General features: G+C 40.9%; 1 protein-coding gene across 1 annotated transcript; it reads right to left on the bottom strand.

Moving 5' to 3' along the window:
* Positions 1-13,606: 13,606 nt before the first annotated feature.
* Positions 13,607-14,503, bottom strand: LOC100772981 (putative vomeronasal receptor-like protein 4). Its single transcript, XM_027409495.1, has one exon. The coding sequence runs from the start codon at positions 14,501-14,503 to the stop codon at positions 13,607-13,609; it is 897 nt and encodes a 298-aa protein (XP_027265296.1).
* Positions 14,504-20,174: the final 5,671 nt, after the last annotated feature.

The following is a 20,174-nucleotide window of genomic DNA, read 5'->3' as shown; positions in this document are numbered from 1 at the left end:
TGAGAAGACTTGAGAGATGCTTTAGTACAGCAGTTACCTTGGTAAACCATGTTATGGAATTCTCAAAAATGGCTTCTGAAATAATGATTAACTGAGTGTTGTGACTGTAATGTATTATATAAATCACAGACATGGACTGAAAGAAAAGATGTTCTGGTTTTCCCCTTTCCTTAAAGTACTGGGGAGGTCAACCTAATTTGGAATACACATTTCCTTGCAAGCATTCTAATAAGGAAGCTGTCACTGTTCCCTCAATATTGCCACTGCTGCACTGCAAAAATGATCTATTTACACCCATTCAAGGAACTGCCAGATAGACATTTATATGTGTATTTCCATTCATCCTTTTTGAGTGCAGTTATCTAATGGTATGAATATATTCCTGGGTACCACTTCTGTTCCTGGTGCCTGCAGAGGCCAGAATAAGACATTGGATCCCCTGAAACTGGAGTTGCAGATTGTTGTTAGCTTTGATGTGGGTGCTGAGAACTGCAGGAGTAGCAAGTGTTCTTAACCATTGATCCTATTCTTCAAACATATGTACAAGTTAATAAGTATTCAAGGCTCCTTACCTCCACCGTGCTGCAACCAATCAGTCCAGTCTGTGTGCACCCAGTTAAATGAGGGGTTTTGCTGCAATGGTGAGGTGAAGGGTTTCATATATTCTAGAAGCTGGAGGAATACCCAAACGTTAGAAATAGGAAGTTCAGGATTCACAAGAACCTGCTTTGTGACCACCCACTGTGGATTAAAATTCTGGCTTTCCCAATTCATATATTCATCATGTTAAGCATATTATTTGGCTTCGTTAAAAAGTATTTTTCATATTGAAATTACATTTTGTGCAATATAGGTGTATTTTAGGGAGTCCATGAACTGACATGCATTGTGCCTAGGGAATGTTCCTAGCATGCTTTAAATACCCATTTTCTAAAATCGATTGTTAGTGTTAATTTGTAGCCTCATGTCTTTTATCCACAATTCTTGTATTCTGTGGTTTACATTGGATCTAGGGAATGGGAAATTTACAGTAACCGATGTCATGGTAAAGATAGAAAGAGTGCTCCATCTGCAAAAGCCTGTAGTCAGTAGAAGTTATATGGCTCAGATCAGAGTTCCCAGTCCTTGGAGGGAAAACACACACAATAATTGTACAGAAGTTGTGGGAGCAAGAACTTCCTACCTCAGGCTGCAAAGCAGGTGTCCCTGTCTCCTACACCTGCCTGTCCTGTGGAATGAGCAGTTCTGGCCCAGTGACCACACACACCGTCCACATGGGTACTGAAGCCCTTCTGGATTGCAGGAAGGAAATGATAGACCATCTTCTCCCTGAATCCTGCCACTGTCCTCTTCCAGAGTGACAGGGAGCCCACACCCTTGTCTCCTACATCTCAGCCCTCCACAGATCTCTTTTACTACCAAAGGCAGCTCCAACCCATGATAACATGGCAGCACTCACCTACGCAGTCTGTGCAGCAGTTCAGAGTGGATGTCCTCACAGCACCAGCCAGACCCTGTTTATCAACCTGAGACCTTCACTCAAGCAAGGTGTCAGCATGTCACCATCAGGAATTTGGCTTCATTAGGGGAATAGGTTACTTCTGCATCTCCATCCCTAAGGCCAGCTCTTCCTTCTCCCTGGTGCTCTGTCATTTGCTGAACCTAAAAACTTACTGATTATAATTATGGTCTCTGTGAGTAAGGAGAAGTAGGATTCTGGGTTTTTAATTTAACCCCAGTCGCTTCTGTTGCCTCAATTTACCTCCTTAATCAAGAACTGCTTTGGAAGAAATATCTGATAACCCAAAGTGATCACTTTCTGAATAATTTTCAAGCATATTATTTACTAATAATAAAAGATCATTGAGTACTACAGGCAGGGGCTCTCTTCAGTGTCATGTTTAGGATACAGGAGACTTTGGGAACCATTATGCTCGAAGTACTATTCTAAATGCCTGCTGTATGCTTCACAGTCGGTCCTGAGTGTTTTGTTTTGTTTTGCGCTATTCTCTTTTCCTCACTTAAATTTTTTCACATATTTTGCTTATGTCATTCCATTCTCCCAACCTCCTGCATCCTCCGTACCTAACAATGCATCTCACTATGTCTTTGCTCTCTTGTGTGCTCTCTCCCACAAAAGAACAAAACAAAATAAAACAAAACAAAACCCCAAAGAAGAGAAAATGAAAATAATAAAACAAAAAAAAAATAAAAGAAAAAGAAGTCCAAACAAAATGAAACAAAAAGCCTGCAAAGCAAAATATGGAGTTCATTTTGTTTTAGATAACTATTCCAGGGCATAGGGCCTGCCCTGTCGTATGGCTAAGTGTCAGTGACATTTCACTGGAGTAAACTGTTTGATCCCTTTTCCAGCAGGTATTAATTGCAAATAACTTATTGGTAGGACAGGGTCCCATGTCCACTTCATTTCAGCACTGGGACCCTGTCTAACTTGAACCTGTGCTGGCCTTTTGTCTGCTGCCGCAGTCTCTATGAGTTCATATGTGCATCGATTCTGTTGTATTTGGAAGACACTGTTTCCCTGGAGTCATCCATCACCTCTGGCTCTTACAGTCTTTCTGATTTCACTTCTGAACAAATCCCTGAGCCTTGAGGGAAGGGAGTTGATGAAAACATCCCATTTTGCATCAAGTGTCTCAAAGTGTCTCAGTGTCTGCACATTGTTCACTTGTGAGTCTATGTTTACTCTCATCAACTGAAACAAGGTTCCCTGATGAGGGCTGAGCGGCACACTGACCTATGGTATAGCAAGATCTCATTAGGAGGTGATTTATTAGCATGGTCATTTAGCAGAATAGTGGTAGATTTTCCCATAGGCACATGACCTATCTAGTCTCAAGTTCTTGGCCACTTTAGTAGTGTCAGGTGTGGGTTCCATCTCATGGAAAGTGGCCAATTGCTCCCTTACGTTTGTATCACTATTGTGCCACTATACATTGCAAGCCAGTCCTTGTAGGGGTAAAGGGTTGGTGACCCCATTTTAATTACCTTTATTTAAGTAAATGTTTTAAGAAGCTTCTATTGTATTAGGTTTTTATATGGCTTTTCAAAAGGCCTTTAGTGCTAGTATTCAGGCATGTATAACTGGCCTGTCCTAGGGGTTCTGACAGGATAAGTCCTCAGCTGAAGCTACTAAGAGCACCTCCTGTGCATATTCACTAAATTCCCCTTTAAAAGGGCCCTTCCCACTTCCCATGTCTCTCTGTGTTTGTCTCTCTCTCTGTTCCTGTTTCTCTGCCTGTCTCCCTTCTTTCTCTGCCTTTCTTCTCTTCTGCTGCTCCTGAACCCAGAGGCTGGTATCCCCTTCCCCTCCTTTTTTCTCATTCTCTTTCCCTTAATAAAAACCCCTACATGAGAGCTCTGTCACATGACAACTTTCTCTCTTGCTTTGCTTTTTGAATTACAACACTTTAGTGTTAGTTGTCCCTTGCTGTGGAAAAATACTTCTATACATTGTGAAGATGTGTTGCTCTCATTGTTAATAAAAAACTGGCTGGCCAAAGCTAGGCAGGATTTTGGGGGCAGAAAGAACACTGGAAAGAAGCATGGAGTCAAGGAGTCCTGAGGAGACACAGTGAAGGAGGAGATGAACTTTCCATACTTAGATAAGGTACCAAGCTATGTGGTAGAACCTAGATTAAAAAAAAATGGGCTAATTAAAGTTGTAAGAGCTAGGCTGTTTTCAATTTCTGGCTATTATGAAAAGAGAAGCAATGAACATGGATGAGAAAGTATCTCTGTAGCAAGTTGATAAGTCTTTGCATATATGTTCATGTTTGGGAGAGCTGGATATTGAGGTAATCAATTTTTTCTATTTCTCTAGTGGCTTTTCAAGTTTGGTCTCCCATGAACTATGAATAATTGTTCTCCCTTTTTCTGCATTCTCACCAGCATGTGCTTTAATTTGTTTCTTTCATCTTTGTGGTGGTTTGACTGAAAATGGCCCCCATAAGCTCATAGGGAGTGGCACTGTAAGGAGGTGAGGCCAAGTGTCTCTCTTTTCCTGAAGCCTGCCAATCCAAACTTATAGAATAAAAGTGTTCTCCAAAGCTGAAGATCAGAGAAGTAAAGTGTCCAGTCACTAGAGAGTTCTCACCTCTATCAATGCTAAGACTGCACTGGTCTCCACCAAATCTCAAGACTCCACTCAGACTGCACTGAGCTCCTCTGCCTTCTATTCCTCTCTAGTGCTGAAATTAAAGGTGTGAGCTCTGCTTCTCTTTTAGACTCATGTAGCCAAGGGTGGCCTTGAACTCAGTCTCCTGAGTGCTGGGATTAAGGTTGTGGCCACCACTGCCTGTCCTCTATAGCTAACTATTGGCTTAGGTGTGTGGCTAACTGGTGATTTAGCTCTGCACTCAGATCTCCAGGCAAGCTTCATTTGTTAGATTACAAATAAAATATTACTACAGGACAGGGAAGGGGCAGAGAACAGGGATGAGGGGGTCGGGAGAGTGGTGTGTGTGTGTGTGTGTGTGTGTGTGTGTGTGAAAGACCTGTCCATGGAGACAAGAGTGGAGGGAGGGATGGAGGGATGGAGAGTGGGGGGGGGAGAGTGAGAGAGAGAGAGGAAGTAGGCAAGGCTCACCTTTTAAAAGGGAACATAGCCAATGTACACAAGAGGTGCTCTTAGTTATTGCAGCTGAGAATGTAACCTGTCAGGACCCCAAGGACAGGCCGGTACAGATGCCTGAATACTAACAAAAAGGGCCTGACAAAGAAAAACACACTGACCCTGAAACTAGAGCCAACAGTTAAAAAGGGTCAGTGAAAGAAATACACTTTGGTCCTGAAACCAGAGCCAAAGAAACACACTCTGCCCCTAAACACGAAAAGAAAACATTCCCTGAGCTCAAAAACCAGTCAATCCCTGAGCACAAAATCCAGCCAGTCTTTGAGCTTGGCCAAGCTCAGGAATTGAATCAACCAATTCCAACCCTGAAAATCTTCACCCTGGAAAAACTCCATCCCTAAGAAACTCTATATAGGTTTCCAGTTTCGGTTCAGTGACCCTGCTCGAGGCATCTGACACCAAGGGCTTGCTCACTGGATCCGAGATCAGCAGTGGGATCCGACATACCAGGACACTGCCGAGGCCCCAGTGGCAATTCTGCCTCCATCCACAACAAGAGGACAGACATCAGAGTATTGGAACTGTTTGCATCTACCAGAAGGGAAACTTGGTCCCATACCCACCAGGAGAGGAAGAGACTCCTGCTACACACACCAGAAGAAAGGATGAGAAGAGGTTAAGGACAAAGCACATCCAACAACAGAAAACCCAATATAACATCACCGGAGACTAGGAACCATACACAAGCAAGACATGAACATCACAATGCAGATGAACCAGAAGAGAATGACCTTAAAAAAATCTTCAGGAAAATGATAGAGGAACTCAAAGAGGACCTCAAAGAGGACATGAGAAAATCCCTTAAAGAAATGGGAGAAAAAATAAACCAAAAATTACAAGATATCAACAAATCTCTCAATAAAACAGTTCAAGACCTAAAAACTGAAATAGAAACAATAAAGAAAGCACAATCTGAGGGAATGCTGGAAATAAAAAAGCTGAGTAAACGATCAGGAACTACAGATGTATGTATAACCAACAGAATACAAGAGATGGAAGAGAGAATCTCAAGAGTTGAAGACACACTAGCGGAAATAGATTCATCAACCAAAGAAAATCTTAAGTCCAAATATGGGATACCGTGAAAAGACCAAACTTAAGAATAATAGGTATAGAAGAAGGTGAAGAAATCCAACTCAAAGGCACAGAAAACATATTCAACTTTCCCAACCTAAAAAAAGACATGCCAATGAAAATACAAGAAGCCTACAGAACACCAAATAGACTGAACCAAAAAAAAAAAAAGGTCTCCTTGCCACATAATAATCAAAACACCAAACATACAGAACAAAGAGAAAATATTAAGAGCAGCAAAGGAAAAAGGTCAAGTAACCTATAAAAGCAAACCTATCAGAATCACACCTGACTTTTCCATGGAAACTCTGAAAGCCAGAAGGTCCTGGATAGATATTCTGCCTACACTAAGAGACCATGGATGCCAGCCCAGACTATTATACCCAGCAAAGCGTTCAATCAATATAGATGGAGAAAACAAGATATTCCATGACAAACCCAGATTCAAACAATATATATCCACCAATCCAGCCCTACAGAAAGTTCTGGAAGGAAAACTGCAACCCAAGGAAGTTAACTACAACCAGAAAAATATAGGCACTAGATAATCCCACCTTACCAACAGTCAAAAGAAAAAAGGGATAGAATCCCACACATAATTTTGCCACCATCACCAAAAACAAAACAAAACAAAACAAAACAAGAATGAACAATCAATGGTCATTAATATCTATCAACATTAATGGTCTTAACTTGCCTATAAAAAGACACAGATTAGCAGGATGGATAAGAAGACAGAATCCATCCTTCTGCTGCATACAAGAAAAACACCTCAACTTCAAAGACAGATGGTACCTAAGAATTAAAGGTTGGGGAAAGATTTTTCCAATCAAATGGACCCAAGAAATAAGCGGGGTAGCAATACTAATATCTAACAAATTATACTTTAAAATCAATCAAAATCCTACTCATCACAGGAGAAATCCATCAAGATGAAATTTCAGTTCTGAACATCTGTGCCCAAATACAAAGGCATCCATGTTCGTAAGAGAAACATTACTAGAACTCAAATCACACATAAAACCTCACACTTATAGCGGAAGACTTCAACACCCAACTCTCACCACTAGACAGGAACACAGACAGAAACTTAACATAGAAACATAGGAACTAAGAGAAGTTGTGGTCCAATTGGGTTTAACAGACATCTATAGAACATTCCATCCAAACACAAAAGAATATACCTTCTTCTCAGTGCCACATGGAACCTTCTCAGACCCTGGCCACTGCTGGGCCACAGACTCAGCCCTGGCCCTAGGCAGCAGCTCAGGTCCAGATGATACCATATCCCCAGGTGGCAAATTGGCATGGCTCCAGCAGCAGCACAGCCCTCAGACACCATCATGGTCACAGGTTGTAGTCTAGACACCAGCCATCCATGTGGCCTTTGTTGGTAACATGGGCCACCAACATCTACAAAAACCCCAGCTGTAGCAGGACCACAGACCTAGACATGGTCTTTGCAGCAGCCCAGGACTGGATGTTACCATGGCCTCTGAAGCAGCATGGATCTCAGAAATCAAAATGGCCCTATGTGGCAGTCCGGGCATCAGCATGACCTTTGATGATAACAGAAGCCATGGACATCAACACAGACCCTGGTTGCTATAAGGCCATAGACCCAAACATGGCCCTCAGCTGCAGCTAGGGCTTAGATGTCACCATGGCAACTTGTGGCAACACAGGAAACTGAGATCTGTATGGCCACAACTGCAGCATGACTCTCAGACACCAAGATGGCTTCAGGTGATGGCCCAGACCCTGGTCATCCTTGTGACCTTGGGTAACAATGAGGGTCATGGATATAAACACAGACTTTGGCTGTGGTAGGACCACAGACCCAGACATGGTCCTTGGCAGCAGCATGGGCCTGGACATCACCCTGACCAGACAGGACACCCACATCAGCCTCTTCCTAAATAGCTTCACTTCTTCAATTCTGCCTCTTTCCGTAGCACATGGACAGTTCTCTTTCTCATTTCTCCACCTTTCATGTGCTCAACATAATGGCACCTACCTGCCAAGCACTGGGTGGACCTGTGAATGTCTTCAGCCAATCAGGACTATGAGGACCCAGGCTTGCTGTGGAATAATCCTTCTGTACACTGTGAAGATGTGTTGTTCTAATTTTTAATAAAAAATAATCCTGATTAACCCATTACTAGGCAGGATTTTCTAGGCAGAGAGAAAGTCCTGGGGAGAAGAAGGATGGAGTCAGAGAAGAAGCCATGAAATCCAGAGCAAAGCAGGATGGGAAATATGTAAATGAGGTAAACAAGCCTCAGGGAAGCACATAGACTAATAGAAGGGTTAATTTAAGTTATAAGAGCTAACTAAAAGCAAGCCTGAGCTATGGCCAATCATTTATAATTATATTTATAATTATATTAAGTCTCTCTGTGGTTATTTGGGGAGTGGCTAGTAGGACAGAGCAGGTCAGCAGTTTAGATGAAAAACTCTGTCTACAAATGGTACCCAACATCTGGGGCCATGTATATCCACATAAAACCAAAGAAAAAAAAAATGTTCCAAACACACAAAAACAGAGCCAAACACAGTTTCCTAGTCCCACCGTATCTCATGCTGTCTGTGGTCTTGAATCTCTAGCGCACCATGAGCTGAACCTCATGGTGGGCTTAAGGTTTTGCTCATGCAGATAGAAGAGATTGTAGATATTCAATGAAGACAGATCAGGACAAAAGAAACCTTTAAATGAGTTACAGTTTGTTTAAAAATATACATAGGCTTCGGAGAGAAAAGAGAAAGGATATAGACTGTCATAGAAAAATAATAGTTCAATAACAAAGTAAAGTCCTTATTAAAGGATACAGAAATAAAAAAAGCAATCCACATAGACATGGATCCTGTAGTTATTGTCTTGTCTTTAAATTTTCTGATGGCTGATGAATGAGCAATAGCTGCTAAGAGACATTGGATTATGGAAGCCGCTAGATTAAACCAACCTATATATTTTAAAAATTCTTTGACTTCAAAATGGAAGTCAAAAGATGTGTTGCTTTGGAAAAGAGGTTATGCTTTTGTTCCCACAGGAAATGAAAGGCTATGGATTTGTTCAGGGTTGAAGAAGTTGAAGTTTAATTGAGGAAGACTCCCCTGAAAATCCTGGCTACACACATAAAGAAATAAACCTAGAAAAACTAATAAACACATGATTTACATTTTACCTTCTTAAGCATAAAACAAAAACAAATCATCTTTGGCTGACTTTTGTACAACACACAGTCTATACTTTCATTAAAGCAGATGTGTAGCCAGGTGGTGGTGGTACATGTCTTTAATCCCAGCACTTAGTGAAAGACTTAAAAATTTGCAAAGAAATATAGCCCAGAAACTGACCAAGGCCACTACTATGACTTAGTGCCTGGAAATTACCAGCTTACAAGGCCATAAGATAACTGGGTACCAAGAATTCCCACATGGCCACCCTCCCCGAGGGGCTCATGGAGGAAACAGATTGCCCCACTGGCCAATGTGTCAATAATTTACGATTAAGGGTCCCTATGAAACAGAGATAGCTACCATTTGCTCAGGCAAGATAAGCATATCCTGAGGTCTGCAGGTTTTACAACAATCAGAGGCTATCTGATTCCCAGCCCTCTCTTCAAGACAAAGGGCCTCCTAGGAACCCATGACTCTGGTCACGCCCTTCCCTAAGTTTGTGGTTTTTGCCTTTAAAAACGCCTGTGCCTGGGGGACAGGGATGCTCTCTAGCCTGCATGCTGAGATAGCCCGTTTGTACCTTTCATTAAAGCCTCTTGCTGTTTGCATCAAGTTTCAGCCTCCTCATGGTGACTGGGGTGGCCGCAGTCCTGGGAAAAGATTCTGGAGACCTGAATTTCCTGGAGTCTTACATTAGGAGGCAGAGGCAGGCTGGTCTCTGTGAGTTTGAGGTCAGCCTGGTCTACATAATAAATTTCAGGACAGTCTCCAAAGCTACACAGAGAGACCCTGTCTTGGAAAACCTTTTTAAAAAATAGCATATATGTATATTACCTTAAAATTTTATGTATTTTCAGAACAAGGAAACCAGATATCAATACAAACAAATGACCAGGTGATTCAGTACCTCAGAATGCCTCTGCTGCAGTTTCCTCAGAATTCTGCATACAAAACAACTTCAAGGATGCTGTCTGAGATGGTCCAGATTCACAGACTACTCCAGTCAAGACTTAACCATTTTCCTGATTTTTTTTCAAAGTTACCCCAAAGATTTCCAGGACCCCTAGACAAGAGGAAGCAGTCTAGAGAAAACAATGCCCACATTCCCAAAATATGGATTATGGATGTTTGCCATCGTTGTTACAAATGGTTATTGGTTATGATCAAACAAACTAAAGAGTTAGACTCAACTATCTCTTTCTGGAGGACAAAAGAGGGACCTAATACAGAAATGATGAGACAAAGGGGAAGATAATTGGATCTACTTTAATCCAAAAAACAACTACTAGTCTTAAATATTTTACATTGGTATGGATTTTTGTATATTGATACAAATTTAAGGTTTCTTTGTTAAAGCATAGTGTATGTGTATTTCTACTCTTGTTTAAGTTATTGTACCTATGCAGCTCATTTAACAATGTAATATAAATTTCTACTCCTTGAAAATTATTATTACAAACTATTTAGAATAATCAAGTAATGCAGGTTGGTAGTTACCTATTACAATCAAACTTATAGTCATAGTAGATATGTTTTCAATGTCAAACTGGAATATATTGTAGACAGATGGTTTTCAAATACTTAAGAGGTCTACAGAATATGACATTTAAGATATTTTAATAATACAAGGCATTTTATGATGATGAGACATGTCTGCCCCTGGCAGCACCAATCTGCTGTGGGATGATCTTTCTGAGTCTGCTTTTCTTCTCTTATCTAGGATTGATCCACAATATCCTTGGGGAGCTACTGGCTAGGTGCTATTTTCTCATTTTTCCTCCTGCTGACAAGGCCTGTTTACAAATATGCAGATTATCAGCATATTGCCAGGGGCTTAAGAGCTCCGACTTTGATCTGAGTTACTTCCTAGGGCGCTGCTGCTGCTGATAAATCAACTCCCCTCTAAATAAAATTGGCATTCTTCTTTCAAGAGTGACCAGGCTGCTTTGTCTTTATTAATCCGAAGATCCCTCGCTGGAACCCATAAGAAGTAGTATCGCTCCTGGAGAATCGGAAAGGGACAAGAACAAATTGAGGGGGGGGGGCGCGGACCTAGAAGAATGAGAAGAGGAGGGGTGAGAAAGACATGATGGGCAGGTAGGTGGAGTTGAGGGAAGAACAGAAGAGATCAAGATAAGAGATAATATTATAGAGGGAGACATTATAGCTTTAAAGAGAAATCAGGCACTAGGGAAATGTCTGGAGAGCGACAAAGATGACACCAACTAGCAATCTAAGCAACAGAGTAGAGGCTACCTTAAATGCCCTACCCTGATAATGAGATTGATGACTAATTCATATGACATCATATAGCCTTCATCCAACATCTGGTGGAAGTAGAACCAGGCACCCACAGCTAAACCTTGAACTGAACTAGAATCCAATTGCAGAGAAGGAGGACTGATGAGCAAAGTGGTCCACACGAGGCTGGTGAAACACACAGAAACAGCTGACCTGAACAAGGGGTAGCTCTTGGTCCCCAAATTAATAGCTGGAAAACCAGCATGGGACTGATACAGACCCCTTGAATATGGGTGTCAGTGAAGAGACCTTGGAAATCTATAGGACCTCTTGTAGTGGATCAGTACTTATCCCTAGCATAGGAATGGACTTTGGGAGCCCATTCCATATGGAGGGATACTCCCTGAGCCTAGACACAAGGGGGTTGGCCTAGGCCCTATCCAAAGAATTAAGACAGACTTTGAAGACCCCCTATGAAGGCCTCACCCTCCCTTGGGAGCAGAAAGGGTATGGGATAGGTAGGGTATTAGTAGGGGGAGCAGGGGAGGCGGGGAGGGAAAGGGACCTGGGATTGACATGTAAAATAATTTTCTTTCTAATTAAAATTTTAAAAAAAAGAAGTAGTATTGCTGGACGTTACAGAAGGGCAGAGTGGAGAGGATGAGAGCTAGTCACTGCAGACATGAGCCACATGGTGATACATAGATTAATGAAAATGAGTAAATTTAAAAGTAGATGGTAATTAGCAGTAAGCCTGAGCAATAGGCCAAACATTTTGTCATTAACATTAAGCTTTTATATGATTATTTCAGGACCAGGCAGCCAGGAAACAAAAGTGTTTCTTTCACCAATCTACTTCAGAGAAGATAATGGCCACTGAAGAAACTCTGTATGGAGTTTGCTTTCTTTGTGGCAAAGTTAGCCACTGGACAAGAAACTGACCTTGCCTCGACTGCTGACAGTATGCTGTCCAAATTGGATAAGCAGGACACAAAAGAAAGTGACTGCCAAGTTTTGCCAAGACAAGGTGAGGCAGTCCTTCAAAATTCCTGCTTCACAGAAAAGTCTGTGAGATATTCTAAGCATATAGGCTGAAGATGGATGCCTGAACATTACAGAGGAACCTTGGGTGATTACCCAGGCAGCCGACTATTTCTGTTAATTCTTAGTTTTGGAAGTTGCTTGCTCTGCACTTTCTGTTTATTCAGGTAATATTTTGTCCTTCTCAGGTCATTGAAGGAGTTGAAAACTAGATAGCTATGGTTATAGTTTTACTTGTTACCAAATTCAGAAAAGAAACTCACAAAAGAGGTATAAAATGTATACGGTTGAAAGACAAAAGATAGTTTGGGGTTGGTAATATAAGTTAGGATAGAAAGTGAATTAGGTACAAAACTTTGAACTCACAAAGATAGGATTGATAATGAACTATTTTCTCTGAATTTGCCAAATGTAAATGGACTGAACATTGTAAATGCAATTCTTACCTGATATTTGTTCTTATTGTATATAATTTTACTATGTTAAAGTTAGAAGATTCCATTTTAATTAGACAAAATGGGGAAATACTGTTAAATAATCCTTCTGTACACTGTGAAGATACGTTGCTTTCTTTGTTAATAAAAAGCCAGTGACTAGGCAGGTATTTGGGGCAGAGAAAAAGATGGGGAGAAGAAGGGCAGAGTCATAGGAGAAACCATGAGATTCAGAGCAAGCAGGATGGGAAATATGTGGATGAAATAAATGAGCCTGAGGCAGATTAATAGAAATAGATTAATAGAAATGGGATAATTTAAGTTATAAGAGTCATCTAAAAAACAAGCCTGAGCTTTTGGCTGTAATTAATATTAAGTCTCTGTGTGGTTATTTGGGGAGAGGTTACAGAACAGAGCTGATTGAAATTATAGACAAAAAAAACTCCACTTACACAGGCTAGCCTGTGGGTGTCTTTCACTGACCTTGACCAAGTGGCTCCAGGCAAGTTGTGAAAGTCTTCAGGCAGACAGGACAGTGAGGACCCAGGCTGACCTGTAGATCTGGTTTTCAAAACTAAATGTAATGCATTTATTTTCATTGTAATCATTAATAGGTTAATTTATAATTTAATGGGAGTCACTGTAATATTTACACACCAACTCTATCATGTATTAATGGTGTGCTTCCATGACACTTCCTACTATCAGAAGTGGTGACCATGAATTATCCTTCATAGACACAAGAAAATATCATCTATTTCATAATGGAAGGCAAGATGGAGAAAGAGACAGTTGCAGCTTTGAGCTTTCTTCAGCCTCATTATTAGCTAAGCATGGTCACCATTTGGTGAGTGAGAATCCACCCGTGCACGTTGAAATAGTCTCAGTGCATTTGGTATTATGTGCACCAAAATGAAACTATCAACTTTTGTATTTTGTGTGCTGAAAGGATAGATGGACATTTATCAATGCCTGCTCTCTCTTACTGAGTATGACAACATTTAGTCAGATGTTCATCTCTGTGAATAAGTATGAAGGGGCTGATAACTGCATAACCAAGGGTTAGAAACTCTGGAACATATAGTATTTTGGAATAATTCTCTATGAAGAAAGTAAAAATTAAAGAAATAAAGCAATCTGCCCAGTAGAAGAAAAGAAAACAGAGCATCAGCAGGAGGACACTCTGAGCAGCTCTCAGCTCAGGGGGAGTTCTGTAGAGAAGCTTGGAGTTCTGAAGGTAGAGCACATGCTGGTGATGCTTGTGGAGAAGAAGTACCATGTAGCCACTGGCCCCTCCCATGGCACCCTGAAACACTGCATCTCTCAGGACCATGAGGGTAAGAAAAATCCATCTTGTTATCTGACTTTCTGGCACAAAATAGCAATAGTTGCCCCCCCTTTTAATCTGTGTTATGTTCACACTGTTGATACTTTTAATGCAATATGGTAAGTTCATGCTGATCAAGGAATTGAGTATCCAGAAGAAGAGCATCGAGGAAAGAATGTGCTGTGGAGTTTTTAGTTTGAGCCTCTGCCACCGGGAGTGTCTGGGACTGATGGTGATGGCCTGGACCATGGTGAGAAAACTACTGGTGCAGATGGAGAGGCCCCGGGACACTCTGGCCAGATAAACAACAACTTTGCAACTGGTGTCATCTAAGAAGTTTCCAAAATCAAAGGCTTCTATTGTCTTTGGCATCCCCTTTGAAAGAAGCATTCCAATATTTGTGAGTGCCAAGTGAGCAAGAATGAGGTGTATAGGTTTCTTCTCAGTGCTTTGGAACATGTGCACGTAACTTGCAAAAACTAAGATGTTGCCCATGATGCCAATCCCAGTGAGACAGAGGAAGACTGTGCCCTTGACAGGGTCCAAAACCATCCTTATATCTGAGGCAGAAACACTTGATCCAGCAAACACCTTTTTGAAGAAAGCATCAGTAAATCATGATAAGTATCAGCAAAAAAACTTTAAATCCCCTCACTTTCCTGGAGGATAAGGGAATGATATATATTATTGTTCATATTTATTGACACAGAACTTACTTGAAGGCTTTTTTTTCAAAAATCTCAATTGCCAAGCTATATATTTAACTTACAGTATAAAATCTAATCTACTTGTTCAAATATTGATATATCTCACCTATGTTCTGTCTAAGCATGGCTGAAATAGCACCATGGCCCCTATCAGAATGTCCCCAAGAATTTTATATTTCATTCTGTCACATTCCTGTAATCCAGTTCTGTAAATCATTCTAATTTGTCTGCCTTTCCGTGTAGCATATAAAACATCTGTGAATTCCTGTTGTTTTAACATATTGAACACCTCTCAAATTTAATCACATTTTGGTTTCTACAGCGCCTCTTATTTGCCCAGTATTCCATTATGTCTTTCAATTGATGAGTGTAGTATTTCCTATGTTTCTTCCCTTTTATTGTATATTATTTGCTTAGGCCCTAGCATTTCCAGGTACATATTGAAAACCAAAACTGATTCTATGAGTTTATAATGAGCCACATAAATTAAGATTTTAAAATTACCTTCCCCAGGCACAGTTTTCTACTGGAACCATCATACTGGGAGTGGATGTGATCAACCCCCAAAGCCCTGGGCCCTGGTATTAGCTTTGAAAACTGAGACCCATAGCTCCAAATGCATATGTATTACCTAACTTTTGTTTCATAATTTCTTTAAGTTTAAGATGACTATGGGGCAATCTGAAGGCAAACTGAAAGTGACTCTCCCAAGTTTTAGCCCAAATTATAAATAAACATCTCCATTAGCATATACATATGAACATATAAATTTTATTTTCTCTTAATGTCCATAAGGGCCCTGACTCAGAGCTAATCCATGTGGCTAGGTCCAATGCTAACAATTTTACTACTTAGAAATACCCATTGGTCTTCTGTAATTCCTCAACATTGATTCGAAGTGTATACCCTGCTAGATGGGATCCACTAGTTACAGCAGAATCAGCAAAGACATTCAGAAATGAATTTATTACTCCCCACATTCATAAGCTGTACCAAACAATAGGAATTACTGTGGCATTTTCACACATATATACCTTTATTCTCCATATAACTCCCTTTAATGCCCTATCTTGACCTTTTCCTTTCTAGTGCTTGGCATCTTAGCCAGGTAATAATGCAAGAGAAAGACACAGAAAGGAAACAAAGAAGAAATAAGATATTTTTATTTGCAGATGGCAACAGCCTATACTTAAAAGACTACAAAGACTGGAATACTCTTGAAGATGGGATAAATTATTTCAGAAAGCCACAGAACATATAGTCAGCATACAGAAACCAACATTTTATAGTACTGTTAAGAAAGAAAATAATAAAATTTACAATATTTACAGTAAAATAAATAAAAAACTAACCCCCCAAATGTGTAACAGACCATGGTAAGCTGTTATATTTGCTTTTCCTCTGAATCTTTCCCCTAATCTAATCCTCAAATTTTTTTTATTTCTCCTGCCTTTTCACTAGTTATTCTAAATTCTAAAGCATGGTTTATATAAAATGTCTTCTCTCTTGGTCTCCACTGAACTGAGTCGTATGTTATTTGTGTGTTTGCCTAAAAGGAAAATGCTGAGTGCCAACTGAGTAAGTGTTAATTCTGAAATTCCCCAGAAAAATCAGTTCCTCCATTTTGGTTGAATTTAAGAAAGCTTTTACTAAAATTTTAAATATTGACCAAGCTGGAATTTGGTTAATACCACCACCTGGAAACTTCCCAGCTACATGGTTTGGAGACTTGTGTTGGTAGGGCTTCTATGGACAAAACCCAGAGCCCATTGTACATTCCCATGAGGTTTTGTTGTTATTTTCCAAGAACTACAACTCCCCAAATCCCAGGAAGTTACCTAGTCTTTAGGCAGTTGGGGCTTACAGGTTAACTTCAGGTCTAACAGTAAGTCCATATCTGAGGTCTTGATCTTGTTTTGTTTTATTTTCTTACAACAGGATCTTAGTCACTCAGACTGATATTCAACTCACAGCAATCCTTCTCCCTCAGCTTCAGTGTGCTGGGAGTAAAGGCCTGAACCACCATTATCCACTTTTGAAGAGGAGGAAATTGAGTTCTAGAAAGAAAAACATACACATGGATGCAGGGGGGTTTCCTGCTCAGTGTCTTACTGTAGCAATTTTGCATCTTATAAAACTCCTTCATTGGGTTGGAGAAATGACTCAAAGTTTAAGAGCACTGGCTGCTCTTCCAGAGGTCCTGAGTTCAATTCCCAGCAACCCCATGATGGATCACAACTATCTATAATGAGATCGGGTACTCTCTTCTGGTGAGCAGGTGCACATGCAGGCAGAAAACTGTATATATGGTAAATAAAAGCTTTAAAATATTTTTTTTTAAAAAGAGGAAGATGGGAATCAATCTACCTCAAGATCCAGCAATTCCACTCTTAGGCATATACCCAAAAGAAACACATTCATACAACACATTGACATCTGTTCAATGATGTTCATAGCACTATTTGTAATAGCCAGAACCTGGAAGCAACCTAGATGACCCTCAACTGAAGAATGGATAGAGAAAATGTGGTACATTTACACAGCGGAGTACTACTCAGGGGAAAAAACAAAACAAAACAAAACAATGAAATCTTGAAATTCACAGCAAATGGATGGAACTAGAAGAAACCATTCTGAGTGAGGTAACCTAGTCACAAAAAGACAAACATGATATGCACTCACTCATATATATGGATTTTAGACATAGAGCAAAGGATTACCAGCCTACAATCCACTACACCAGAGAAGCTAGGAAACAAGGAGGACCCCAAAAGAGACATATATGGTCCCCCAGAAAAGGGGAAAGGGACAAGATCTCCTAAGCAAATTGGGAGCAAGCGGGAAGGGGAGAGAGAGCTAGGAGAATGAGAAGGGGAGAAGAGGAGTGTTGAGGAGGACATGAGGGAGCAGGAAGGTTGAGTCGGGGGAAGAATAGAGGAGAGCAAGAAAAGAGATACTACAATAGAGGGAGCCATTATAGGTTTAAAGAGAAAGCAGGCACTAGGGAAATGTCCAGAGATCTACAAGGATGACACCAACTAACCATCTAAGCAACAGAGGAGAGGCTACCTTAAGTGCCCTCCCCTGATAATGAGATTGATGACTGCCTTATATGCCATCCTAGAGCCTTCATCCAGCAGCTGATGGAAGTAGAAGCAGACACCCACAGCTAAACACTGAACTGAACTGGAATCCAGTTGCAGAAAAGGAGGAGTGACGAGCAAAGGGGTCAAGACCAGGCTGGTGAAACCCACAGAAACAGCTGACCTGGGGAGTTCTTGGTCCCCAGACTAATAGCTGGGAAGCCAGCATGGGACTGATCCAGACCCCATGAATGTGGGTGTCAGTAAAGATGCCTCGGAATCTATGGGGCCTCTGGTAGTAGATCAGTACTTATCCCTAGCATAGGAATGGACTTTGGGGAGCCCATTCCACATAGAGGGATACTCCCTCAGCCTAGACACATGGAGGAGGACCTAGGCCCTATCCCAAAGGATATGACAGACTCTGAAGATCCCACATAGAAGGCTTCACCCTCCCCAGGGAGCAGAAAGGGTATGGGATAGGTAGGGTGTTAGTGGGGGCAGGGAAGGAGGGGAGAGAGAGGGAACTAGGATTGATATGTAAAATAATCTTGTTTCTAATTTAAATACAAAAAATGGGAAACAAAAAAGTCTTTCATAACCCTTGAGGACAAAAAGGTGGAGCTATGTGAGAGAAAGTCTTCCTGTTTCCTACAGGGCCAGTATCAATGAATGCATTCCTTTCAACAAATCATTTCTCCTGGTTTCAGAGAGCAGTAAGCCATGCAAACCTTAGATCCAGTTAATAAACCCAAGTCAACCTAATCAAGGAGTTAGAAGGCCTTTATGATGAAACCCCAGAAGAGAGGAAATCCTCGCAAAGTTCATGGTGCAGCAGGATCAGTCCCTGCAATAGTCACTCTCTAGATCCAGTGAATCCCCCATCCAAGTACCAAGGACATAGTCAGGTGTGGGAGGAACACCAGAACTAAGAAACTGAGGCCAGAATCTTGTGAGCTTATGAGGCCAGTTCGTGATGCATAACAATATTTGCAGAGCTAAAAATATTCTAAAATTCATATGGAGGTTAAAAAAAAACCACAGGCACAGCAATGGTGAGCATAAATGAGCTAAGATTATCTAATTACCTAACTTCATATTATACTAGTAACAAAAACAAGCTCCTGACACAGAAACGAGATGTAGATCAAGGGAATAAAGCAGAGAATGGAAATATAAACCAATGCAGCTTCAGCCAGAACACATTGAGGAAAAGGTAGCCTCATACAGAAGAGAGAAACTAGATCCATACTTCTTATACTTCACCAAAAAGAAAGAAGGATAGAAAGAAAGGAAGAAAGAAAGGAAGGAAGAAAGAAAGAAAGAAAGAAAGAAAGAAAGAAAGAAAGAAGGAAAGAGAGAAAATGTGTTAAAATCCTTGATGTATGAACTGAAGTACTGGAGATTACAAAAAAAAAAAAAAAAAGCACAGGGAAAACAACCCAGGACACAGAGTCAGATCCTATCCCAGCCTGAGCAGAAAACAGCTGCACCAATCACACACAGCCTTGCCACTCTCTTGTTACCTGTGTTGGGAAAAGGCAGGGATAAAACAGCAGCAAAGCCACCTGAAAACACTGCTGCCCCTGATGTCATGTTGTCACATAGCAGCTGCAAAGTTCCACCCTGGATATACAATCCAATCAATATACTGGCAAACCAACTGAACACTTTCTGTAAGCAGCAGCAAAAATGGCCAACAGACACAGTAGCAACGCTCTCTACTTTTAGCCACTGTGAACAAGTCTTTTGAAAAAAAAATCACATTAACAGGAGGCTGCCCCCAGGGAGGATGCCATATAGGAACCCTGGGATGCTGCTACGGAGGGTGTTCAGGAAAGGACTAGACTTCCAATGAGTGGCTTTGGGACCTTCCTTTAAGGAAGGCTGAAGGAGTTCTAGACATGTTGAAGTTTATCATGTAGGTCAGAAGATTAATTAGGCATGGTGTTATAAAACTAACACATGTTTAAGTTAGGGACCCTATTAAGTTTTATTTAAAAAAGGATATGGTGCCCTCTTTTGGTCTCTGCGGGCACAAGACATGAAAGCAGGGCACTTACTGGCAGGCAAAACATACAGAGAGACTTTAAAAAATAAAATAAATCTTTTACAAATGGTCGGTTGGCAAAACTCTGTTATGACTGATTGTTCACAGGGAGGGTCAGAGTGACACTTTGCAGCTGCCATGACATTGGGAGCAGCCTTGTTTTCAGGTGGCTTTGTTGTTGTTTTATCCCTGTCTTTCCCCAACACAGGTAACAAGAGAGTGGCAAGGCTGTGATTGTTTCCGGCTGTTCTCAGTTCAGGCTGGGATAGATCTTAGTCTTCTAACTCTAACAGCTTCACTCTCCCTAACCAGGAATTCATGTCAAAGGATGGGCACTTTCTACAGAGTAAGAGAGATCAGGATGCTCAATTCAAACTTTGGGA

Source organism: Cricetulus griseus, chromosome 3 (genome assembly GCF_003668045.3).
Source record: "Cricetulus griseus strain 17A/GY chromosome 3, alternate assembly CriGri-PICRH-1.0, whole genome shotgun sequence".
Classification (NCBI taxonomy): domain Eukaryota; kingdom Metazoa; phylum Chordata; class Mammalia; order Rodentia; family Cricetidae; genus Cricetulus; species Cricetulus griseus.
This window is presented reverse-complemented; position numbering and strand designations above follow the sequence as displayed.

What these genes read in the sequence shown, in the direction of transcription:
- LOC100772981 (XM_027409495.1), bottom strand. Translation starts at nt 14,503, where the DNA reads ATGGTTTTGGACCCTGTCAAGGGCACAGTCTTCCTCTGTCTCACTGGG.